The sequence below is a fragment of the Lynx canadensis genome, chromosome D3 (genome assembly GCF_007474595.2).
Source record: "Lynx canadensis isolate LIC74 chromosome D3, mLynCan4.pri.v2, whole genome shotgun sequence".
NCBI classification, from domain to species: Eukaryota; Metazoa; Chordata; class Mammalia; order Carnivora; family Felidae; genus Lynx; species Lynx canadensis.
In genome coordinates, this window is record NC_044314.2 from 27,557,822 (window position 1) to 27,584,023 (window position 26,202).

Genomic DNA, 26,202 nt, shown 5'->3' on the forward strand with positions numbered 1-26,202 from the left:
CACTCTGTGCAATCCCCCCTCTTCTCAGGCGACAACAGTCCCGTCTCCCTGTCTGCTGTCGCTTTACAGTCCGTCCTCCCTGCAGCGGCCAGAGGGAACTTTTCCATCAGACCGTGCGATTCCTCTGCTTCAACGCCCGGCTGTATCGAGGGGCCCACAGGCCCAGCCTGACCTGGTGCCGCTCGCCTCTCCGGCCTCATGTCCTCTGCCTGTCCACCCCACCGCCCCCACTGCCCTGTCCCTGCAGCCCGCTGGCTTTTTCCATCCGCGGGGTGTTTGTGTTTATTCGCCCTTCCCTGTCTGCAATGCTCTTCCTGCGCTCCTGCTGAGGGCTCCATTTCTGTTTGTTCAGAGAGGCCTTCCTTGACCTCCTACCAGCCTTCCAGGGACCCTCCAGCCCCCTATCCTGTTTTACTTTTATAGAGCTCATTACTACTTGGCACTATGTTGCATTAATATTTCATTTGTCTCCTCTCGTGGAAGTCCAGGAGGGCGGGGGGCGGGGATTGTATCTGGCTTGGTCGTCAGTGCATCCTGGCCTGAAACTGTGCCTGGCGTGTAGCAATGGATCAGTAAATCTTCGGTGAGTGAAAGAGGAGAAGAGCCATCCATCGAGGGGAGTTGCACAAAGTCCAGTTTACTAAGGACTGAGCTGGGGAGCGTGCCGGGGGCTGTAGGCACATTCGAGGCAGAACACAGAAGGCTGCCAGGAAGCCGGCCTCTGATGTGCAAGCAGGTAGCAGCCAGGAAAGACACAGTGAGGAAGAGCGTTCCCGAGAGAGACACCCCTCCAGTGAGAAAAGAGGACCGATTCACGCCCCTGGTGCCGGGAGGGAGAGAAGGACCCCCCCGAAGGGAGCAGAGGTGGCCAGCTGGGGTGGGGAGGGGAGGGGAAGTACGAGGAGGCCAGTAGGTCTCAGCGTTTAGCTTGGGCCCCCGGGGCATGGTGGTGAGGCGCAGAAGGGCAGTAGGGCGGTGTCTGCTCGTTTAGACGCGTGGAGGTGTGCCGGGTGATTGGGCCGGATTTTTGAGGGGAGCTTTCCAGGGCTCCCTGGTGCAGCGCAGAAAGTAAGGCTCCCGCACGTGCACTCTTGCATGGACTGTCTGCACACTGGGTGTGGGGCCCTGCAGACCCACAGGGCGGGGGTTGGGGGGGGTGGAAAGGAGGAGTGGCAACAGGCTTTTGCCCCTGACCCCCCAGCCCCCACCGCATGCCAGGAACGACCCTCCAGGGAAGCTCGCGCCGACAGCGGATGGATCACGGGACTATCGAGGGTTGTATTCAGAACATCAGGCTTTCTTAGCTCTCCGTTCTGATCCTTCAACCCCCTCTGCAGATTCCCACGGATGGATGAGGAAATGGTGGCCCAGGGAGAGCCAGCGTCCAGCCAGGGGGCCGAGTCAGGTCTCTCTACCACCCGGGGAGGGGGGAGTGTCTCCTCTGGGCAGCTGTGACCTGCAGTTGACAGCCCAGCTCTTCTTGGTTCTCTCTGCACCTATTTGAGAAGATGCTGCAGTCCTCTGAATTGTCAGGCTGCAGTTTCCAGACTCTGGTTTCTGTGCGTTTGCTCTGACGGGTAGCGCGCCGTCTCGAGATGGCAGCTGTTCTGGCCCCGAAATAGCACGGAGCTCACTGAAGGGGAGGGGGTTGCTCGCCGAGAAATCCCCCCCGCCGCCCCATAACCGTGGCTTGTCAGAATCAGGGAGAGGGAGTACACTGCAGTCACTGAAGAACATAGGTTCTGGGCTCCTGAAAGCCTGAGGTCCCCTTTCCAGCACCCCCATTTATGAGCTGAATGACTTTGGGCAAGTTGCTTTTCCACTTACAGTCTGAATTTTGGGTATAAAAATGGGGAAACAATGCCTGTCCTCGTAGGGCTGTCGGGAGAATTAAACAAGACAAAGTTAAAGAGTCCAGTCTCAGACTGTCACATACAGTTGTGCAGGATGGGCACTGCACAAAGATACCCAGCTAAGGGGTGAAGCAGGGTTGACATCTAGCTCACTCTCACTTGATAAATCATGTGACTGGCATGTGGCTTAATTCATCTGGAGAAAGAGGTACTTTTTCCTAATTTGCACAGAGGTGCCATACCCTCACTGTATTCCTACCCAGTGTGGAATACATAAACCACTCTGTGGTCCTCTGAAGCTCTGTATCAGGTTTGAGAAGAGTGCAGGGGTTCAGATTGCTGAGCTGGGGCCGCTTCCCTGCTCTGGGCTGGTGGAGGCTCTTGAAGGACATAGAGACCTCCTTGGGCTCCTGTCCTCTTGAACACCATCAGCACCCGGGGACGAGGGGCAGTGTTAGATAGAAAGCTGAAGGCAGGCACCTTATCGTGTTCCAGCCAGGTGCTTGCTGGGGCTCAAGTTCTGGGACCTCCAAGAAAGACCCCACAGTCTAGGGTGCCTGCGTGGCTCAGTCGGTTAAGCATCCGTCTTCGGCTTAGGTCATGATCTCGTGGTTCGTGAATGTGAGCCCCACAGCAGGCTCTGTGCTGGTGGTGCAGAGTCTGCTTGGGATTCTCTCTCTCTGTCTCTCTGTGTCTCTGTCTCTCTCTCTGCCCCATCCCTACTTGTGCTCTCTCACTCTCTCTCAAAATAAATAAATAAGCTTGAAGAAAAAAAAAAAAAGACCCCATGGTCCTGATGAAGCTCCCGAGAGGGTTCAGACCAACAGGAGGGCCCTATGAGGGGCAGGCTCATGGACAAAGGCTGGCAGGGATGCGTGAGGGCCCCCGGCCACGCTGACAAGAGGCCTCCTCAGCCTGCAGAACTGGAGCCCGCGTCCGGGTGGGAGGATGGAAACTAACACGCAGTCCTGCCGTGGTCACCTCTGAGTTCGTCTTCTCCCTTAGCAGAGGCCATCACCTGCTGGCTGGGCAGCCTGGGCTGCCTGGCCCTTCCCCCCGCCCCCCCATGGTCCCTGAGGGCACAGAGGAGGGGGCAGGATGGAGGCAGCTTGGCGCCCGCCCCGGACTTGACTGCCGGAAGCCAAGTGGCATCTGAGATGAGCTGGTCTGAGCGGCCGTGACTATTTATACCCGTGAGGCGCCCAACGCGATGCCGGGGCCCCTCCCTTTGCGCCGGGCAGAGATCGGCTTTCGAGAATTGGACAAAGAGGCAGCGACTGACTCACCCTGAGAGGCCAGCGGAGTTCAGAAAGTTGGAGAGACTGCTTCTCTCAGTCTTCTGGCAGTGTAACGGGGAGCTCGAACTGTTTCGTGCGAGATCTAGGACTTCAATAAAGGGGCATCTATTAGTGCTTTCCAATAGCGGAAGAGCCATAACCCCATTACAGAAAACTTCCAAAAGTACAGAAAAGTATGTTAGCAGTCGTTCACCATCCCATTATTCAAAGAAGCCGCCCATCAGGGCTTTGGTAGGGCCCTTCCCTGCGGCCTGTGCCTTCACCGTTCTTTCGGGAGATCGCAGTGCGGTAGCTTGTGTTTCCCATTCAGCATCATCCTGGGAGCGTCTTCCCACGTCATTACACAAGGAGACGGAAGCCTCACTTGTGGCGTCCGCATCAAAGTCTGTGTCCCCGCCAGACAGGGATTACCGTGCTTTTTCCAGAACGCAGCCCTTGGGTGTCCCGTCAGAAGCGGAGTCCGGAGGGGGGTGCTCTCGGCAGCGGTTGTTATGATCTTGCTTCCTCGAGTGTTAGCTTTAGAGACGGCGACGAAGCAGCGCAGCTCAAAACAGCAAGGCCGGGTAGGATGGAGACAGGAACAGGGCCATTGGCTCCATTTTCAGACAGGACACCTGGGGCTGTAGACCCCGGTGTGGGGCGCTTTTGACAACTTGGCTGAGGCACCACGTGGGGTGTTTTCGGGGTAGCTGGGGCTCGGTATCGTCACGTATGGCAAGACTCCACGGAAGTGGGAGTCAATGCCACGAAGGAGGAAGACTTTATACTCGCAGATCCGTAGACACAGGAGGCACGTCGCACCGTAAAGGCCACATAGGGGGCCACCAGGGCTGGTCAGGAGGCAGAGAGGGTGAGAGGGGAAAGTGGGCAAGGGCCTTCACAGGGGTTTCTGGGGAAGAAACAGCTGAGTCAGGGGCACAGGGATTGGTGGACTCTGGGGCCTAAGCGCTGTCCCTAGCTGTGTGGTACCTGGTCCTGGGATGATAAGGGCAGGGGGAAAGAGGCCCTGAATGTGAGAGGAGTGGTGGTGGCGGGTTATGAGCTCTGGATTGGGTTGTTTGCGTAGGAAACGTGCGCTCACGGGAGGTTACCCTCTGGAGGGATTGGCTAGCCCCAGGGTCAACCAGGCCCCGGATGTTAAAGCATCCGAAACACATATAGCTTCTGCACGGAGTCTGCCGCAGAGTTGGGTGATCAGGGACAGTCCCATGTCCGGGCAGAACACGGCATGGGCTTTATGCGCAGGGTGGCAGGGGAGAGGTTTACCAGTAGCAGCGGAAGGAGGACGCCAGCCGGTCCAGATGGCGGAGAAGCTTCCTGAGGTTCGTCGTGCCTGACTCAGCTCTGCCATCAGCCAACTGAGGTCCAGAAGCAAGTCGCTGACTCTCTGGCCATTCCTGTCCTTTGATGGCAGGAGAAAGGAGAAAGAACGGAACAAACGTTTCTTGGGCTCTTGCTGCGTGCCAGCCACTGTGCCGGGGCTTTCCGTGAAATTCTCATCGCTATCTTACCTCAGCCCTGTCACACGTGCACTGCCCTTTCTCATGTGTGGATTTTACAGATGAGGAAACTAAGGCTCACAAAAGCGATGGGCCTAGGGTGGCTTGGGCCGGGGGGCGGGGGGGGGGTGCAGAGAAAGAACGTGACCCCGTTCTGAAGGCCTGTCCACCTAATAGCCACCAGACACGAGGCGCGAGACCATTTGGAGTCACGGCACTGCCTGGTTCCCTGGATGGGTGAGGCTGGGGGTTCAGGAGAGCAGGAGACGGAGTGGAGGCTGGCAGAGGTAAGGCAGGGATGGCCTCATGGAGGCGGCGGAGGGGCTGGCTGATCTTCGCGAGCTTCTTCCTCGTGTCGGTGGATCATTCATCCACAAACTGTGTCTCACTCTGGCTTGGTTAGCGAGTGGGAAACACTGAGGGAAACTTGGGATCATATTGTCGTGCTGGCTGGGGCCTTGGCTACCACCTAGTTTAAACCGATTGTTTTCAGGAGGAGAAAGAAGAGGCCCAGAGAGGGGAAGCGATTTACCGAAGTCACACAGCTGGGTTTAGAGGCATGTCCACGATGTGTCTGTAAGACCCCCAACCCCCTGAGAGCTCTGGGCTAAGTCTCCCCTGAAATAACCCCTGCACCATTTGAGTCTGGAGCTTTTCTTAGCAGCAGCCTGAGACCACGGCTTCAGGTGACCCAGTGGATTCCAGAGGACCTAGTGGCCCTGGCTCTGGTTGCAAACAGTGATCTCCGTGGTAAGATGCCACACCTCACTTACTGTTGTGTGACTGGAAAATGATGTGAGTTACAGCCAAGGTCGCAGGCTTTTCTGGTGGCCTCATGCTGACCCCTTGTTCTTAATTGCAGATATCAGAGCCCGTTTAGCTAGTGAAAGGAGAAAGGGATTTATTTAGGGCACGGCTAGCTCGGAATCTTTGGGAAAGCTGAAGAAAGACCGAAGGCTGATCCTCCCCGAACTGCACCGTGAAACGGGGCCACCGTGAAAGCTGCTGCCCCTGATGTAATCAAGAAGGTGCTGCTAAGCCTGCAGTTTCCAAGAGCCGTGCCCTGTGCCCTTCCGCCACACTCTGCACCCGCAAAACAATGCCTGGAGCCTTGTCATTGTTCACCTCTAACCCAGCTCTGAGTCAGTCTCGTGCAAATGCTTCTGATTGGTTGAACCTAGATTCTATCCAAACCCTAGCTGCAAGGGAGTCTGGGAAATGTAGGTTTTAGCTTTCTGGCCTGTAGCGCAAAAGGTACAGAGGTAGCAAAGACAGAAGTCGGACGCTCAACCGACTGAGCCACCCAGGCGCCCCTGCCCCTGCCCAACCCCTTCTGTGCAACCTCCAGAGAGAGGCCACTCCAGAGGGAGAGAGAGGCCATGAGGAGAGGCCCCGTCCTGCCTCTGGCCGAGCCCAGCAGTGAACTGCTGTGTTTCGTCTGCAGGAACCCTCCCCCCACCCAGGCCCTCTTCCTGCCCTGGGCTGGTGAAACTTCAGGTGCGAGGAGGGTGTTTTAAAGGTCTCCTCACCCGGTGGCTGCGGGAGGCCACAGGGCCCTTTTCAGGGGCCACCAGCTGTCCTCGGTGGAGCGTGCACAAGAGCAGCCTCAAGTCAACGTGTCGGTTCATGCCCCAGCTTTGCCACCTACCATCTGTGTGACTCTGGGCCAGCGAGTCAACCCCCGGGGCTTCTTCGGGATGCTTGCGATGGTCACTTGCCTCGTAGGCTGGTTCTAAAGATGAAAAGGGAGCGAGCGCATCCAGGGCAAGCGTGTGGCCTGAGGAAAGGGCTCGGCAGGCGCTGGCCGAAATTGGCGTTATTCTGCGTGGAGCTGCGGAAGGGATCCCGAGGTGGCTCTGGCTGGGGGAGCCAGCCAGCCGGTGTTGGAAAGTGCTTGTGCCCCTCTGCGGTGGGACCCGGCCGAGCCTGACCCTGCCCTACCGCTGGTGTGCCCTGGAGCTCTATCTGTTTAGCCTCAGTGTTCTCAGCTGCCAAATGGGGAGAAAGAAACGTCAGTCTCACCCAGTCACGGTGGGAGCATGAGAGTCAAGGGGGCTAATGGGTAGCAAAAGCAGAAGATCTTGGCCGTGTTTGAGGCTGTCCCTGTGTGGCACTTGCCCAAGGGGAGGAGAAAGGGGGAGGAAAGTGCAGGACTGGTTGAAAGTCTGGGTCTCACTGCCCAGACTCCCAGCACCGCCTCCGGCAGGGGCCGATCACAGGAAGCTGGAGAAGGACACGGTACTCAGAGCGTTCCCCCCCTCCCCCCCCCCCCCGCCGCTTCCCTTCTCCTTTGCAGCCACTAGTTTGGAACCCAGCCTGCTTCAGAATGCCATGATTTGCCACGATGAGTTCATGCCTCGTAAAGGCTTACACTCCTGGGATAGCGGGGTGCTCTGAGTAGTCAACCACCCGGCGATCAAGCCAGAGGGCCCCCGAGGTCCTGGTGCCCCCTCCCACTAGGTCATCTGCTGGGGTGGCATCGATGTGCTGTATGTATTTGACCGGGTAATAGACCCACCCCCACCCCCCACGAGAACCCCGCAGTCCCCCAAAGGTCTGGCCGGCTTCTCTGCATAGTAACCTCTGTCCCTGTTGGTTCCCAGGTACTTTGAGTTTTACGAGGGCCCATTTGAGTATAACTCCACAAGATGCCTGGAGCTGAGACACGAAATCTTGGAAGTGAAGGTGCTGTCCATGTGAGTGTGGCCGGGGTGGGTGGTGGGTGACGGTGTACATGGGATGGGGCAGGACCAGGGGGCAGGGTGGGGCACGGGCCGAAGGAGACAGGAAGGTGGCTGATCTCAGCAGAGCAAGAATTAGGTCCTCCTTCCTCCCTCCCCCCCCCCCCCCACACACACACAGGGCCTCTGGCATTTGGAGAGCAGGGATAATTGCATTTAATGAAAAAAAGGCCAGGTTTGCAAGTCCCCAGGACTCTAGGGATTCAGTCCCTGTCTCAATTTCCAGTCTCCGTGATATCATCGCCGGGCTCCTCTTGTACAGAAACCGAAGAGGGCACAGGAGCATCTCACCTGAAATCCAGTACTCCGAGCGGAGGCTTTAAGCATGGCCCTTTGCTATTGCCTTTTAAAAATTTTATATTGATTGATTACATTTCTTACCAAATGTTGGTGTTGGAGTGATACAACATTCAAGTAGTCCAAAAAGGTACACAGTGAAGATTCCCCTGCTCAGAGCCCCCCGTTTCTTGTCAGAGGCGACCAGCGTGTCCTTAAGCGTCTTCCCAGAGAGTCTGCGTAAACCAGCCTTGCGCATGGATCTATTTCTTTTTTCTCTTTTTGCACACATCGCGGAAGAACTGTACTTTTCTGCTTCGCGCTCAACAATACGGCGCCTATGGCTCTTTTATAAGCCACGGGAGGAGAAGCGCATCGTGTGCGGAACATTTCAGCTTGTGTGCCCACCCCCTTCTTCTCTCCCACACGGGACCACCATGAGTCCGTCGTCCCCCCTGAGAGGGACTTTGTTGTGTGAATCGCGATACTTAATTTCTTAAATTTTTTTTTTTTAACGTTTATTTATTTTTGGGACAGAGAGAGACAGAGCATGAATGGGGGAGGGGCAGAGAGAGAGGGAGACACAGAATCGGAAGCAGGCTCCAGGCTCTGAGCCGTCAGCCCAGAGCCCCACGCGGGGCTCGAACTCACGGACCCCGAGATCGTGACCTGAGCTGAAGTTGGACACTTAACCGACTGAGCCACCCAGGCGCCCCACGATACTTAATTTCAAATAAAATTCCTATGTGTTTGAAAACGGTTCTAGCTGGATGTGGAAGGAATATGGTTTATTCGGGGTCAGGTGGTGTTGGATGCTCTTGTGGACTCGTGGGCCCCTGCCGTGATCCCTGGGACCACTGTCCATGGCCCACGGGCAGGAGCCACGGCTCCTTTAGCTATTTGACATGATTTCCATGTGGTGTGGAAATCAGGTCAGAGCATGGTCCCGGGGGTCTGGCAGGCCTGGGATCTTACAGCTCTGCATCTTCATACAAATTACTTAACCTCTCTGAGCCTTTTCTTACCTATAGAAATTGGGACACTATTACCTAGCTTTGAAGGGTTTCCATAAAGACTAGATGAAATAACATGTGAGAGCAGAGAGCCCACATCCATAGTAGCACACAGAGGTGCTCGATAAACAAATAAATGTGTCTCCCTCCCTTTTCTTTCCTTTTTGGAGCCACCACCAGCAGCGGCAGCTTTTCTGGGCTGTCATTCAGAATCCTTAAGTTTAGTAGCTGCAGGAAAGCTCCAAGAAATCCAGCTGGGAATAGCTGCGTTGTTTCTGGTCCCTGTGCTAACCAAGGGTCTACGTAACCCTCTCTAGAGGTCAACGTGTGAGGCAGCTCAGCCTCCCATCAACACCACCCAGCCCTCGGCTGCGCACGCACCGTGGTCTCTGCCCCCTCATGGAGCTCACAGCCCGGCAGGGAGGCAGACATTAATAACTACCCTAGAGAGACAAGGGGATGGCAGGGAGCTTGACCTGGGCTCGGGTGGGGAGGGGGTTGTCAGGCAAAGCTTCTCTGAGGAAGGGATGCCGGTGCTCCCATCGGATGAGCAATAGGAATTAAGTAGGCCAGGAAGGTTCCAGACTGAGGTTCCAGTCTGTGCAAAGGCCCTGTGCCAGGAGGAAGCCCGCTGTGTCCCAGGCTCTGAAGGGGAGCTTGAATGCCAGTGTGAGAGGGGGACCCGGAAGCCCTGTGGCTGGAGGGGCACATGGGGGCCCGACCTTGTGAGGCCTAGCAGTGTGGTCTGGGATCCAGATTCTATCATCATCTGAGGGCCGTGGGAACCCGTGAGAAAGCTTTAAGCAAGTGGCAGTGCAAGTGCATGTGATGTGCTTGGTTGAGGACTTGGGATTTAGTGGCAAACGTGGCCACTGGGACCTCAGGCGCGAGCCAAATTCATCAGCTTCCAAGCAGAGATCCTTTGTCTTTTCCCAGAATTCAAAGACCTCAGGCCCTTAACCGTGACATTCTGGAAAGCCAGAGCGCACCTGTTGACAACATTCCTTAGTGTTTTCAAAGGCAAATGATTACTTTTTAAATTACACAACGCAGATAGTCTCTTCATGGTTACTTCGTGGTCTAGACTCAGAGATCTGAGAGACCCATGAGTTGGTCATCCTTCTACATAACTTCCTGTTCCACAGGCCAGGGGCCTAAACAACGGAACTTCATACGCCACAGTTCTGGAGGCTAGAGGTCTGAGAGCAGGGTGCCGACAGGGACGGCTTCTTCGGAGGCCTCTCTCCTTGCCTTGCAGATGGCCGCCTTCTCCGTCTTCACACGGGCTTCCTCCTGTCCCTCCTGTGTCCTAATTTCCTCTTCTAATGAGGACGGCAGTCATATTGGATTAGGGCCCACCCTAATGACCTCATTTTAGCTTAACTACCTCTGTAAAGACCTTGTCTCCCAAGACTCACATTCTGAGGCCTCAGGGGTTAGGATTTCAACATATGAGTTTTGAGGGAGAGATGATTCAGCCCATAACAGTCTCTGTTGCAGCTTCCATTCGGGAACCAAAGTCAAAATGACCCAGGCCCTACACCACAAACATGGTGGGGTGGGAGGGAGGAAACTCGCGCTTCGGTGATCTGTGCAAAGCTTTGTCCCTTGTCGTGGATGCGAGTCCGGTGCTCCGCGTGTTTAGCTTGAGCTCTCATCCCTGCCCTCGGGCGCCCTCTCTGGTCTCCTGAGCTGAGCAGCCGTCCAAGCTGGTGGCCCCTGGGCCTCGCACTACCCCATTTCTTCCAGGGCCCTGGCCCCCCTGCGGTCCCCGGGCTCTGAGAGGAGAGGCAAGACAGAGGCTCTTTGCGGGGCATCGGCGTGAGGCTGGTGGGACGGTTGGGAGCAGCGAGCCTGCTGTCTGCCAGACTGGCTCTGTGAGCCTCAGTGGGCTCTCCAGGGCTGAAATCAGAGAGCCCAGAGGCCGGCCTCTGATTCGGATGGTTCTGGCATCACCAGGGCACCCGTGGGCTTTACTGTGCTCTGGCCCAGAGCCATGAGCGGTGCTCGCAGCGGAGACTCTGAGTCATTGGGGAAAGGTTAAGTCGCCATCTGTGAACGGAGGGGGCTGGACGGATGGGCCGCGAGGCCCTTTCGGCGTAAGAATGTCAGCTGGCGTTCTGAGGAGACAGGGAGGGGTGTGAGTCATCTGGGAATGATTCCGATCCAGAATTGCTCGGAACGCTGGTAGAAACCAGTCAGCCGGAAAATTCCCACATGGAAAAGGCCTCGGTCCCTGACAATGTCAGATGCAAGAGGAATTACTCCATGGCCATTTATCATGAAACGCATTGTCACGAGGGCTTGTACAAGTTATTTGTTTGCATGTGATCGTTCTAGAGTCTCTTTATTTTAGTTTGGTTTAGTTTTTAATTTTATTTATTTATTTATTTATTTATTTATATATTTATTTATTTAGAGGTTCTTTATTTTTAAGCCAGATGGGGGTGGTACCTGGGACGTCTCCCTGGGGCCTCTCATGCCACTCCTCCTCCGTCTTTCTGGGGCGGGCAACACTGCGCTGAACCCGGGAAGGGAGGCTGGGAGCAAGGGTTCTCCAAGGGCTGAGAGGCCCTTTGGCGCCCAGACCTCTCTGGGTCCCTCGAGCGAGCGTGACCCTGCACGGGCTTAGGACGTGTTTGTTACATGAATGAACAGATTGGGCACGTGTATACCCGAGAACTGGGTGGAAACGGGAGGCCATCAAGAAAAGGGGGAGAAAGAAGAAGGAGAACAGAGATGGCCCTTATCACCTAGTCATTACCCTCATGGAAAATCAAGTAGGATACAAAAGCTGGTGATAGTAAAAAGCCAGGTCCCTGCTGCACACCTTCTTCCACCCACCCTGCTCCTTTGACTCTTGGCTGTTTCTTCCTGTAATTACTTCCACACCTATTGGTAATATGCACCTGCTGTTATTTCTTGACCCACCGACCTACCAAGTTTGCACAGCGTGCACTCGCCTCCTGCCTCAGTGGGTGAGGATTCGGCCCCCTTACACCTCGCCTTTACACACACCCCCGCCTCCTCCCCTCTCTTCTGGGTTGAGAGATATTGTTATTTTTAGTTCTTCTGTCTATAGATTGCCCGAGGAACCTGTTTCTTGTTCTACCAAATACTGGCAGTGTCTCTTGATCCTGTACTTTGTGAGATGAGGCTATTAAAATTATCCCCTTATTTTGGTTCCAGCCTCTGGCTCCAGTCACCCACGGGTTTACCTTTAAAAGGTCAAGGCTGATAACATTTACATTCGGTTTGTACCCATAGTGAGTCGTTTCGGGGTTTTCTCGATAGGTTGGCTCTAAAATTTCAAGATCAGAAAATAGTGATTCTGCTTCCTTCCTTGTACACTCCCCTTCCCCCTTTTTCCTGGAGCTTCTTGTCATTTTTTCCCTCTTGAACTCTTTGTCTCTTTTATGCCCTAGTTTGGTTTTTAGCCTGCCTCTCCCATCAGCCAGGCCTTCCCCTCAGCTTTTCCCTTCATCGTCTTGCTCCAGCGTGGACAGGCTGCTCTCTTGGTGGGTCACACGCGATTGTCCTGGGAACTTCCCTCCTCTGCCTCCTTGGGTTGGATTCACTTTTGCTTAGAACCCATAGCTGCTGCTTGTTTACTCCTTCATTTTGCTTCCCACTCATCTTCTGGTAATCTCCCCAAAAATGATGCATCAGGGGTAAGGGTTTTGAGTTCTTCGAGTTCTGTGTCTCAATGACCTAATTCTACCTTTATACCTGATTGTTGGTTGGACGGGGTTGGTGTTTTAGGGGCGAGTCGTTTTCCTGCAGAATGCCGACGGCTCTCCCCATCACCTTTGGGCATCCTGGGCTAGAGGAATGTGTTGCTAGTCATTCCTTTGGAGGTGACCCGTTTTCTTTTCTCTGGAGTGTTTCCAGAGCCTGTGGTTCTGAAATGTCCCAGTGGTGTCCTTCGGGATAGACACCTGTGGGGACCTCTTAATTTGGGGCTCATGTCCAAACTCTTAAATGTTCTTTTGGATTTTTAAGAATATTTCCTTCTCTCTATTCTTCTCTACTTCCTTTTTTTTTCTAGTGCCTCTAAGAGTTGTACAGTGGACCTTCTGCATCGCTCATTTGATCTCAGCTTTTCTGTCCCTGCCCATTGTTTCCACTTTCTGAGACGAGTCCTTGACTTCATCTTCCAGCTCTTTGAGCAAACTTGTCCCCCCAAGAGCTCCTTCTTTGTTCTGAGTGCAGTCTATTCCTGTCTTTAAGGATGCCGTGTCTTCTAGACTATCTCTGGAGACACTAAGTAGAATATTTTAAAGTTGTGTTTTGTTCCTCCAGCATTTTTCTCTTTGTATATTTTTTTAAGGGAGGGGGAGAGTCACTGAGGGGGTAGGGGGCAGAGAGAGAGAGAGAAAAGTCCAGCAGCCTCCATGCTCAATGTGGAGCCTGCCATGGGGCTTGATCCCATGACCCGGGGATCTTGATCTGAGCTGAAATCAAGAGTTGGATGCTCAACAGATTGAGCCACCCAGGTGCCCCCTCTTTGAATATTTTAACTAATGGTTTGTCTTCTGTTTCCATCCAGTTGACCAGGTGATTCTAGGTTATCTATTCATATTTAAATTTAGAACAATAAAAAGCTGATAGAAACTGACAGCAGGCTTTCCTTAAGAGTTGTTGTTGGAGGGGCGCCTGGGTGGCTCAGTCTCCGTTTGAGCGCGTCCCACTCTTGATTTTGGCTCAGGTCATGATCTCACGGTTCGTGGGATCGAGCCCTGCGGCAGGCTCTGCTTTGACAGCACAGAACCTGCTTGGGACTCTCTCTCTCTCTCTCTCTCTCTGCTCTTCCACTGCTCTCTCTTTCTCTCTCTCAAAATAAATAAACTTAAAAAAATTAAATAATAAAAGAAGAGTCACTGTTGGAGAGGCTGCTCCTTTTGCTGCTAGAATGTCCAGATCATTTCCCTGGGAGTGACCGCTTTTGGTCTTTTGTTTAGGGACTGACTGACAGTCTGGTTCAATCCCTCCCCTCCCTTTGCTGGACACTAAATATTTGGCTGCTCTGGGGGTGGCTTCGATGGTTCCAGATACAGACTTACAAATGATGCTCATTTCAGCACCATGCCCCTTCCCCACCCTCCACCCCTCTTTAAAATATCCCATGAGGTTGGACTCTGTCTCTGGGCTGTGTCACCCCTCCTAATGTCCCCCCTCCTCCTTCTACACACTTGTCAAATCTCTCTTCCGTTGGACTCCCCCCATCCCGGTCATTCTATTCATCTGGAATATTAGTGGTATCTTGGGAGAAAGGAGATAAGAGCCTGTGATCAACCCCTCATCTTTAAAGTCAAGATGATCTCTGCTTTGGTAAAGCAGTTTATAAAATATCGTTATGTATATTATCTCATTTGATCTTTCTGACAACCCTTGAGGTTAGCAGGGCAGAGATCACTGTATCTGTCTTACAGATAAAGCACCTGAGTCTCAGAGAGATTAAATGACTTGTGTCAGGTCACACTGCAAGTTGGGGCAGAGCCAGGATTCAAGGTTGGGTGTTCAGGCCCCAGCCTTGGTCCAGCGTGTGACAGGCATTGGAGGCACATAGAATGGGGCCCAGACACTGGTAACAGTTGGAACTGGGACCCTGGCCTCAGTCTTGCCAGGGCTGTGTTTCTAGAAGGTGTTTGGAACATTGGCCTTGTAGGGCACTGCTCTAAGGGCCTGGAGGTTGCAGGGTACAGGGGAGGGAAGCAGTGGGTGAGCCAGGGTGGGGCTGTGTAATGGCACCCTTGTCTGATGTCACATTAGCCTGAGATGTGACGGTTGCTGTGGGAGCTTTGGAAAAGCCAGAAGGAAGGCATCAGGATGGAAGGCTGGGTTCCTTCCAGCTCCTTAAAGCTACCAAGTAAGTTCCCAGCCTTGTGCCTTTGCACTCACTTTTCTCTTTGCCTGGAATACTCCTTCCCCCAGATAATTTGCATGGCTTACTCCTGATCATTTCAGTTCTGTGTGCAAAGTTCGCCTCTTTGGGGAAGGCTTCCCTGACCAACCCTTCTGAAGCAGTCCCTTGTTGGTTCCTTGGCCTTGCTTCATTTTTCTTCATGGCTCTATTAGCTGTTTTCTTTTTCTTAATGGGCGAAAGAACACTTCACATGAGATCTACCCTGTCAACAAATGCTTAAGTGTTTAATACGGTGTTGTTAAATGTAGGCACTAAGCTGTACAGCAGATCTCTAGAACTTAGGCATCTTAAATAACTGAAACTTCATATACATCGAACAGCAAGCAGCTCACCATGTCCCCTTCCCAAAGTCCCTGGCAACCACCGTTCTCTTCTCTGTTTCCATGAGATTGACTATTTTAGATACATCATGAGCAGAATCATGCTGTATATATCCTCTGTGACTGGCCTCTTTCACTTAGCATAATGTCCTCCAGATTCATCCAACTTGTCACATGTGACAGATTCCCTTCTTGTAAAAGGCTGAGTAGTATTCCATTGTACGTCTGTAACACGTCTTCTTTATCTGGTCACTGGTCAGTGGACATTTAGATTGTTTGTCTTGGTTACATTGACTAAGGCTGCAGTGGACATGGGACTGTATGTAGTTCTTTTAGATCCTGGTGGCCATTCCTTTGGATATATACCCAGAAGTGGGACTGCTGGATCACGTGGTTGTTCTTTTTGTAATTTTTCGAGGCACCTCCGTATCATTTGCCGTGCTGTCTGCACCGTGTTACCTTCCCACCAACACCGTGCGAGGGCTCCTTTTTCTCTACATCCTCGCCAACACTTGCAATCTTTTGTTTTTATTTTTTTGGTTTTTTTTAAAAACACGTTCATTTGTTTTTGAGAGAGAGAGCGAGAGCAGGTGCGAGGGTGTGTGTGAGCCAGGGAGGGGCAGAGAGAGAGAGGGAGACAGAGGATCTGAAGCAGGCTCTGTGCTAACAGCAAGAAGGAGCCTGAGGCGGGGCTCGAACTCACGAATCGCAAGATCATGACTTGAGCCGAAGTCAGACGCTTAACCGACTGAGCCACCCAGACGCCCCTTTTGGTTTTTTGATATTAGCCATCCTAACAGGTATGAGATGATATCTCATTGCAGTTTTGATTTTCATTTCCCTGATATTTAGTGATGTTGAGCACCTTTTCATATGTCTGTTGGCCATTTGTATGTTTTCTTTGGAGAAATGTCTTTTCAATTCTTGTGCCCATTAAAAATTGTTTTTTAATGTTTTATTTATTTTTGAGGCAGAGAGAGACAGAACATGAGTGGGGGAGGGGCAGAGAGAGAGAGAGAGAGAGAGAGAGAGAGAGAGATACAGAATCTCAAGCAGGCTCCAGGCTCTGAGCTGTTAGCACAGAGCCTGATGCAGGGCTCGAACCCATGAACCGTGAGATCATGACCTGAGTTGAAGTTGGATGCTTAACCAACTGAGCCAGCCAGGCACCCCATCTTATGCCCATTTTAAAATCAGGTTATTTGGAGGTGCCTGGGTGGCTCAGTCAGTTAAGCGTCTGACTCTTTTTTGTTTTTAATTTTTTTTTTTTAACATTTATTCATTTTTGAGAGACAGGGTGCAGACGGGGAGAGAGAGCGCGAGAGAGAGAGGGAGACACAGAATCTGAAGCAGGCTCCAGGCTCCTAGCTGTTAGCACAGAACCTGAAGTGGGGCTCGAACCCACGAATCGTGAGACCATGACCTGAGCCAAAGTCGGACACTCAACTGACTGAGCCACCCAGGCGCCCCAAGCGTCTGACTTTTTTTTTTTAATTTTTTTTTTTATCGTTTATATTTTTGAGACAGAGAGAGACAGGGCATGAATGGCGGAGGGTCAGAGAGAGGGAGACACAGAATCTGAAGCAGGCTCCAGGCTCCTAGCTGTCAGCACAGAGCCCGACGCGGGCCTGAACTCACGGACCGCGAGATCATGACCTGAGCCGAAGTCGGCCGCTTAACCGACTGAGCCACCCAGGCGCCCCAAGCGTCTGACTCTTGACTTTGGCTCAGGTCATGGTCTCACGGTCATGGGATTGAACCCTGCATTGGGCTCTACACTGGGCGTGGAGGCTTCTTGGGATTCTCTCTCTCCCCCTCTCTCTCTCTCTCTCCCTCTGCCCCTCTCCTGCTCGTGCACTCTCCCTGAAAATAAATACACATTGAAAAATAAATAAATAAAATCAGGTTATTTGGCCTTTTGCTATTGAGTTGTAAGAGTTCCTTATGTGTTTTGGATATTAACCCCTCATCAGATAAATGGCCTGCAAATAGTTTCTCCTGTTCTCTGTGTTGACTTTGTACTCTGTTGTGGTCCTTCGCTCTACAGAAGCTTTTTAGTTGGACGTAGTCCCACTTGTCTATTTTTGCTTTCATTGCTTGTGCTTTTGTTGTCATATGCATACGTACCTGTTTTCCACTTGCCTCCTTCCTGATATTTAAGCTCTGTGGAAGCAGAGAGTTGTTTTGTTCACTGCTGTATCCCCAGTTCCCGCTACAGAGAAGAGTTCAATAAATAATTATAGACTCTCTTGGAACTCAGACTTCTTGGTTCATTCACCGGTTTATTAATACGCTCAACACATATTTACCACACGTCGGCCGTGTGCCTTCGCCCTGGATTTATGGTGTGAACTCAGGCGTGATCCCCTGCCCCTCCCGTTACTTACTATCTTGTGGGAAAGATCAGGAGTGAGTAGGGATGGGCTATGGGTTTCACAAAAGGGGAAAAGTCCAGGGGCGAGCAGAGTCTCGAGCGAGCAGAGTGAGCGAGCAGAGTCTAGGCAGTGCAGTTTAACCATAACAATAGCTTACATCTACCAGGTACTTTCCGTGTGCACTTTCCTATGCTTAGGCCTTTATTGCATCACCTTATTTAATACTTTTCACAGATCTGGGACAGTGAGTGATAATCTATTATTATGCCCATTATATAGATGAGACTCAGAGAGGTCGAATAACCTGCCCGAGGTCCCATAGTTAGGGGGAATATGAACTCTGTCTGAGGCCCAGCTCCTCTTCTGAGTGCAAAATCCACATACTTTGTCGCTATTCTGTATTTCTCCTGTACTCACCGCTTCCCCATCACCCCTCCCCGTACCAGTCATGTATGTGTTCCTTCTGTGGGTGAGGCTTGCCCTGTTTGGGAACAACCCTTTCCCCTCCATTTAAACACAGGGGATCTTGGGGCGCCTGGGTGGCTCAGTCGGTTAAGCGGCCAACTTCAGCTCAGGTCATGATCTCGCGGTCCGTGAGTTCGAGCCCCGCGTCGGGCTCTGTGCTGACAGCTCAGAGCCTGGAGCCTATTTCAGATTCTGTGTCTCCCTCTCTCTGACCCTCCCCCATTCATGCTCTGTCTCTCTCTGTCTCAAAAATAAAGAAACGTTGGGGCGCCTGGGTGGCGCAGTCGGTTAAGCGTCCGACTTCAGCCAGGTCACGATCTCGCGGTCCGTGAGTTCGAGCCCCGCGTCAGGCTCTGGGCTGATGGCTCAGAGCCTGGAGCCTGTTTCCGATTCTGTGCCTCCCTCTCTCTCTGCCCCTCCCCCATTCATGCTCTGTCTCTCTCTGTCCCAAAAAATAAAAAAATTAAAAAAAAAAACAAACGTTGAAAAAAAAAAAAAACGTTAAAAAAAAATTAAAAAAAAAATAAACACAGGGGACCCAGCTCTGCAGAATGAAACTGGTTTTTACTTTACAGTTAAGTGAGTGTTTGTCCTGGTTTTGGAATCAAGGACCTCTACGGGAAGCCGGTGAAAGCTTCAGATTCTCCCCAAGATATGCACATGGGCAGACAGAAATGGCATCGTGCCTGTAACTCGGAGAGCTCCTGGGTTCCCTTAAGGCTGGTGGCTCTGTTGATAAAGGAGGCCGTGAGGCTTTGGGCTCAGGACGGGCTGATTTGCATGTGGAAGGCAGGCTTGCAGGAGAGCGGTTCACTCCCCCTAGGAGTGAGCAAGACCCTGGGTGCCCGAGCATCGAGGACACCAAAAATAAGAAACCACAGTTAGCGTAAAGGACCACACCAGGATTGGGCACATGGGGAGCAGGAAGGGGTGACCGCGAATGCCGACGCTCTGCCCAGCCTGGCCCTTTCACGTTCTCTTCTGTCTCTACTCCCAAAGGGTGAAGCAGTCGGAGCTATTCGACAGATGGAAGAGCCTGCAGATGTGCAGATGGGCAATGAATATCTCTGAGGCCAACCAGTTCAAGTATCTGTGACTTGTCTGCCCTCCCCCGCCCTCCCGTTGGTGATGTTCTCCTTCCTGCCGCCCGTCCTGCAAGGCCCGGCCCCGGGGTCGTCTTTTCCCCGGAGCTGGTCCTGGCTGGGCTTTGGGATCTGGGCAGCGGGGAGGTTCTGACTCAGTACACAGGCCGAGGTGGGCACCCTGCTGGCCACGACCCCTGCATTCCGGCCCCTAGGCCTTGCGGCAGCCCCGTGGGGGGCTGGGGGGGGGGTGCCGTGTGGCCGCTACAGCTCCACCTTGGTTCCAGGTCTCCAGCAGGCCTGAGGGGTGAGGTGCACTGAGCCTTCTTCTATGGCCGCGCCCTGTCACCAGCCCCTCCGGGGGCAGCTTGCTTGCACCAGACGCGTGAGGCCTGCTGTAGATGAGCTTCTAATTGCTCCCTGACCCAAAGCAATAGATTATAAACTCCCAGAGAGGCAAGAGCCATAGTTTAAGGTTCCCCTGTCTGCAAGAGATGAGCAGATTAACGTGAACCGTAGATTCATCGCTAAAATTCTGTGAGCTCATGGTGGGATTTTAGTGCAGACAGACCTTACCGAATGGGACTGATGGGACCCCGGGCATGTGGGTATAGACCGGATGCAGGCTACTCAGGCTGAAGTTTGGATGTAGTCAGGAGCCATCAGCATGCAGGAATCCTACCCGGGGGGGCTGTGAAAAGCAAATGACACTAAGCATTTTGTCTTTTCCTTATGAGTCATTTGGTCCAGTTTTCTGCAATTCCAGGCCACGTCTAGAGACTGAGTAGTAGTTTTAAGTGGCACATTTTTAGAAATGTGGATGTTTAAAGTGATAACCCCGGAAGAGCAGGTACCGGCAGCCGCAAACCAGAGGCCTCTGTGAGACTGCAGACTCCCAGCTAAGGCCCACCAGGAGGGCAGGAAGACCCCGCCTCCACCACCACCACCACCCCCCCCCCCCCCCCCGCCATCATAAAAGTAGAACATGAACTTGAGCAAAGTGCTGGGAGGCGGGAACAGGTCCAAGGTCTGTGCGGCAAGTGCCACCCCAAATCCAGCCCTTAGCAAGAGGTGTTGGTGTAGGCACTGCCCTGGCAGACGCCCCCCGGGGGTGGGCGGGGCCTGAGCAGGCTGATAAAACACCCAGCGCAGAGGTCAGCGAGGTGCAAGGAGATGTTGTCTGGGCTGGGAGCTGCATACAAGTGTCCTCCGTGGGATTCACATATCTAAGGAGATAACGAAGCAGCAGGAAGATGATATGGCAGCAGAAAAACAAAGATTAGGTGTGGGAGCCCCTTCTCGGGGTGGGGGGTAGGGGAGTAGTTTCAGGTGTGGAAAAGGGAGATGACATCAGGTCTTGCCAGGCTCCAAATGGAAAAACCTTCAAAGCCAGTCGGTTGCCTCCCTTTGCTCTCATTACAAGCTCATTCAACGATGATGAGATCCTTCATTCAGGTTTGCAAGACCCTGGTATGGTGAAATGGGGAGGGGTGGAGGGGACGTGCTAGAAGGAGTCCTGTAACTGAGGCCTTCCCTCACCCAACTGCCTACAAATGGACGTGTTGGCATTCTGGTTTATAGCTCCGTCACTGGTAAGCTTGGTTAATATGAGAGAGATTCCATCAGTGGTGAACTCTCCAGCTGGCTGGCAAGATTGAGTTTCTGGACCAGCAAAGCTAAATGGGCCAGTGCTGACTCATGGCCTCTGCTGGCCGGGTCCCTGGCCTCCCCTCTGAGAAGACTCAGTCAACGTTCTGAAACTCATCACTCCACAGGAAGGCCCTCTCCGATCGGCAGCCAGCTGAGTTTCCCCAATGAAATCCCTACGAGAAATAAAGTCATAAAACATAATTTTATAACCTTCCTGGCTTTGGCAACCTGGAGTCGCAGAATTATAGAGGCTCAGAGGGAGAAGAGCCAAGACTACATTCTATGGATGAGGCGGTGGAGGCCCAGAGCCCAGAGCCCCCCAGCTGGCAGGAGCGGAGCAGAAACTAGAACCCAGGCCTCCTGACACCGGGTTGGCAGCCCAAGTTTCCATCCCAGACCTTGGATGTGAACTCTCCAGCAAGCCCCTCCTCAAACGTTGGTGGTCGTCATCATCCCGGCTCCGTGGAGGTGTCCCGTCCCTCCTGGGGCCACCTAGACACTGCACGTGACAGTGCCTGGAGCCAGTGTCGGCGGGAGGAGGCCAGTGTGGACTCAGCATAACACCTGCTGCTTTGGGAGAAAACGGAGCCTCGCGGGCTCAAAGCCCTCCCCACCCCACCGTGTGGGAGAGCAGCAGCTTGCCTCCCGTGTCAGGTCCAGCCCCTGGGCAGCCAGGGTGGGGGGCTCTGGGCCCCCAGGGCAGGGGAGAGCAGTGCCCAGGACCCCGCCCCTCAGCAGGCCTCGGAGAGAGAGTGACCCGGCAGAGCACCAGCTGAGGCAGAGGGAAAACTCGGCCTTCTCCGGCCTGGCCGACTCCCAGGTCAGCCTGAGCAGCCACCTTCTCCCTTGGAGGGCTTATTTTTATTTTTATTTTTTAGTTTTGCAAAGGCTGCTTGCATCCTCTAAGCTTTAACCCTTCTGTGGCTTGTGTTTGACTGCTCTTGTGAGTGAAAGCCACAGGGCTTTTTTTTTTTTCTTTCTTTTCTTTCTTCCTTTCTTTCTTTCTTTCTTTTTTTTTTTTAAAAGAAACAATGGACTCCTGAAAACCTCTTTAGGAAGTCAGGCTCCTCTTTCTTCAGGGAGTCATCAACCAGCACCAGCCCACTTCCTGACCTCCCCTCTTCCTCAGACACTTTCTAAATGCTTCTGTTGACCATCGGTGTCTTGGGTTTTTGCCCCCCGTGGGATAGGGGTAAACACCTCGTCTAAGGGGCCAAGAACCCAAGGGCGCGCTCTGTGTCCCCGGATCTCCATCAAGGCTGGATAAAGAGTGTTTCCAGAAAGTAGTAGAATGTCTGGCAGATCTTGGCGAACGCCTGACTGAGGCATGACTCATCCCACGACAGGCCGGCAGCTGGCTGTCGAACACCCGAACACTCGTGCGACTGACACCGTGCAGGATCCGGAGAGGCAGGGTGCCTGCCATCAAGGGGCTTTAGTTCAAGTGGGGAGGGGGTTGGTAGGTGACGAAGTGGGTGGTAGCTGGTCTGTGCTCCGGGTCCTCGGAGGCCAGTGAGGTCAGTGGGGTGGGCAGCTGGGAGCTCCCGGAGAGAGAGGCGAGTGTGAGGAGGGGAGGCAAGGCCCAAGCTTTGGGAGGAATGTTGAAGGGGGAGGGGACAACATGAGCAGAGGCGAGGGGGTGGGAGTGAGTGTGGGAAGGGGTGGGGGGGAGAGAACGGCTCACCCCGAGGGGCCTCAGCTCCCTGACCCCTCTGTTCTTCCAGAGGCTTTGCTCTGCCCTGTGTCACCTGTCCTTCCTGCTGTGTCTCCTGCCTGGCAGGTCCACTCTGTCCAGGTGCTGCAACGCCCCCTCCTTCCTCTTCACGACGCAGAAGAACACGCCCCTGGGGACGAAGCTCAAGTATGAAGTGGACACCAGCGGCATCTACCACATCAACCAGGAGATCTTCCGCATGTTTCCCAAGGTGCTGCTTGGGGCAGGGCAGTCTGGGCAGGGCAAAGGGGCGACCTCACGTGGCCCTCTGTGGCCACGCCCATGCAGTGTGGCATCACTCTGCTGTGCCCTCTGCACCCGTTGTCCTGGCTCGGGTTGGCTCAGTGGACTGTCCTCCGGGGCTCCCGTCTGGGCAGAGTGAGTGCCAACTGGCTATTATTTGAGCGACTTCTGGCAAGAAAACTGTTGTCAAATTTTGGTTATTGCATTGCTTGCAGAGGACATCCCGAAGATATCTGGGAGAGTGATTAGGCATTTGTCCCCCACTGGAGGCAGGCGCAGGAGCAAAACCATTCACGCAAAGGTTGCATGCGTGAGAAATCACGGACCAGTAGAAAGCAAATCGAGAACGATTTGATCTCACGTTGGATGACCTTGGACGGTTCTTATATCTTCCAAGGCCCCAGTCTCCCTGTCCATCACACTGGACTGGTTTAGGCTAGGAATAGGTTTGGCTGCTTATAACAGAAAATCTAAGTAAAACAAGATAGACGTGAATTGTTTTCCTTCCGCATAAAAGAAGTCGGGAGGGCTAGACGGTGGCTCCCTGGTCATGGGGGACCACAGGATAAGTGATCTCATGAATGAACGGCTCAGGGCACTGAAGCTCTGGCTTCACTTGTGGCCTGACCACAGCGTCAGAATCTCAGAGAAAAGGGTCTGGAACCTGCCTTTTCAGCTCATTCTGGTGGTTATTACCATCTGAAGAGGAAGAAGTTTCCACTGGATGTGTTCATAACCACCACCTGGAGAGCAACGGGTCCAGGGCAGGACTTAGTGAGTCCAGTGTGCAGAAATGCTGAGTGGGGGCATGTCAGGTCTTTCTGGATGAAATCTGAGGGCCTGGGCTGCCCTGCTTCAACGGGAATGCTCATGAAACAAAGCCCACGGCTCCCTGCGTTCTGTTACTTAAACGGAGGGTGCTGATAAGATTGGGCCTTGTGGGGGCAGCGGGGAGGAGCACAAGGTGGAGAGGTGTCACACATTCTCTCCCCACGTCACTGGGCTGGAGGATGATGGGGATAAGCCACATTTACCAGGTGGGTCTTTTTTTTTAATGTTTATTTTTGAGAGAAAGAGAGACAGAGAGAGAGAGAGAGAGAGTGTGAGGGGGGAGGGGCAGAGAGAGAGAGGGAGACACAGACTCCGAAGCAGGCTCCAGGCTCCGAGCTGTCAGCACAGAGCCCAACGCGAGGCTCGAACTCCCAAACCACGAGATCGTGACCTGAGCCGAAGTCAGATGCCTAACCGACTGAGCCCCCCCAGGCACCCCTACAGCGTGGGTCTTGCAAGGCCTGGAACAGGATGTCCGACAGGTGGACTTACATCTCATGCGGGTCATGCCAGTGGGTGACAGTTCAGTTATGACATATGGGTCCAACAAGGGCCGTGGGTATAGACGGCCGAGGCCCAGGGAGTGAGAGCAGGGCTGCCAAATGTTCTCTGGAAAGGGCCAGAGAGCAAATATTTTAAGCCTTGCAGGCCATATGGTCTCTGTCACAGCCACTCACCTTTATGGTTCCGGCACAAGGCAGCCACGGACCTTCACGAACAAACGAGTGTGGCTGGGCTGCAGTAACACTCTAGTTCCTATCAGACACTGAAACGTGAACTTTACATAATTTTTACGTGTCACGAAGTCTTCTTCTTTTGATCCCCACCCCCAACCGTTTAAAAATACAAAACCCATGCTTAGGTCGCAGGCTGTACGGAAACAGGCAGAAGGTCCGAGGTGGCCCGCAGGCCGTAATTAGCCACCCCCTGAGTTAGAGCCTGTGACTTAGAAGGATTCATACCCTCAAGGTAAATACTTCTTTGGGATTGTATAAAATTCAGCTTCTCCACCTCCTCCCCCGACCCTGGAGATTCTGATTCCGTGGTTCTGGGAAGGAGCCCAGGAATTTCTATTTCCAGAAAGTACTCCAGGTTGTTTTTGATGTACAGAAGTTTGGGAGACACTGACATAGAACATAAAGGCCTTTGAGGATCTCTCCAAAGATAACTTTGGTTTTTTCCTTTCCCTGGTAAAAGTCGAACAGTGCAGTTTTCCCCAAGGGCTGTGAGACACCCTTGTTTTCCCCGTCCTGGCCCCTGGGCTTGTCCCTTCAGGGACAATGGGCCTTGAAGGACAGTCTCCCACAGACGGATGCAGCATCTTCTTCAGATTTAGTCTCCTTCCTGAGGACCCACTGTGGTGTGATTGCCCATGACCCCACCGGGAGGCCAAGGTGCCGACCAGGGCGGCTGTCATTCAGGGCTGGCCAGGTGATGTGTGCTGGAAGGGGAGCTGTCCAGTAGACTCCTGGGGGGAGGGATCTTTGGGGACTAATGACAGTAATAATCTGGTCCTCCTGCCGAGATACCTCTGGGCCAAGCATCACCCTGGATAGGCTTTTCATTTACACTAGTGGTTCTCAATGCTGGGGACATTTGGCAACGTTTAGAGACATTTTGATGGTTATGATTGGGCGTTACCCTTGACATCCGGTGGGGAGAGGCCCAGGGATGCTGCTAAACATTCTGCAGTCCACAGGGCAGCCCCCTCCCCCCACCCCCTACCCCCCAGCAAGGAATGAGCTGGTCCAAAGTGTCAACGGTGCCAGATCGAGAAACTCTGCTTCACGTTGTCTCACTTTTGAAAAGCACATGGAATTATCCTAATTTTACAGATGGGAAAACCGAGTTGCTGAGAACTCAAAACACTTGTCTATGGTTCCTTCACCTCATTATCACGCAAAACCAGGGCTGAACCTGGGTCTTTTGCCTAGGGGACCCCATCCTGGTTGGTCCCGGGCTTTCCTGGTTTGACCCAAGGGAAGCCCTGCATCCCGGGCAGAGTTCCCCAGTCCTGGGCACACTGGGGGTTTGGGCACCCTGCCCTTGACTCCAGGTCTGTGCTTCTTTGTGCCGTGCATGTGGCTGCTTGGTTCCATCTGCCTCAGGTTTCCGGGGGGGGGGGGCAGATTATGACCCAGAGCGGGGACGGGACAGAATCGGGACCCTTAACCCTCAGGCCAGTGTTTGATTTTTCCTGCTGACTTGCCTGTGGTCCCCTGGAGAGCATGCCCAGGGAGCCTTGTGGGGAGCCGGTGCCCAGACCAAGATAACCCCAGCAGTCAGGGTGTGACAAGGTCAAAGTGCCGTGAGATGGTCACTCCCAGGGCTCCCACAAGTGTGACTGTCACTCAGGCTAAGTCCCGGGCTCCTCTGCACTTCACAGAGATTTCAGGAATTTCCGGCCTCTCGCTGTTCCCCAGTGTGGCCTTGCTTACTCAGCCCTTGGTCTCTTGTCCCTGCTGCTGCCAAGTCCTGCCATGTGTCCCGGTCCATCTGATCTTTGTATCCCAGCACATGTGCCCCCCTGCAGAGCAGAGAGAGGGTCTGTACCATGCCCTGAGCTGAAAGGGGTGAGAGCCAGGTTTAGGGCCCTGGTCCCAGGTGGCCCTGTCCCCATCTCTGCTGCTGTCACCCCCCAGAACATCTGCATTAACCAATAAAATATGCGTACTAGAAGTCCTAAAGATGAGCTTCCCAACATTGGCAAAACCAAAGGCAAGCAGGACTAGCCACAACCTGTACTCTCTTCTTTCTGGAAACCTGAGGCATCCCAGAGCTTATTGAAAAAGGTTGTGGAGACCTGGCTTCTGTTCCAGCTCATTCGTACTGGCCAGTGGGACTGAGAACAAGTCTCCTGGCCTCTCTTCTCATCTGCAAAGTGGAATAACCACTTTCCTCCCACATTCCCTGCAA

The 26,202-nt window shown here is 53.4% G+C and overlaps 1 protein-coding gene across 2 annotated transcripts in view; it reads left to right on the top strand.

Annotated features, from left to right (window-relative positions):
- Positions 1-26,202, top strand: part of ST8SIA5 (ST8 alpha-N-acetyl-neuraminide alpha-2,8-sialyltransferase 5) — a 60,359-nt gene that overhangs the window by 24,155 nt on the left and 10,002 nt on the right. For both annotated transcript variants that reach the window (XM_030336554.1, XM_030336555.1), the window contains 3 exons: positions 7,254-7,346; positions 18,766-18,852; positions 22,279-22,423. In XM_030336554.1, the coding sequence (XP_030192414.1) occupies positions 7,254-7,346; positions 18,766-18,852; positions 22,279-22,423 (325 nt within the window). The remainder of the gene's footprint in view (positions 1-7,253; positions 7,347-18,765; positions 18,853-22,278; positions 22,424-26,202) is intronic.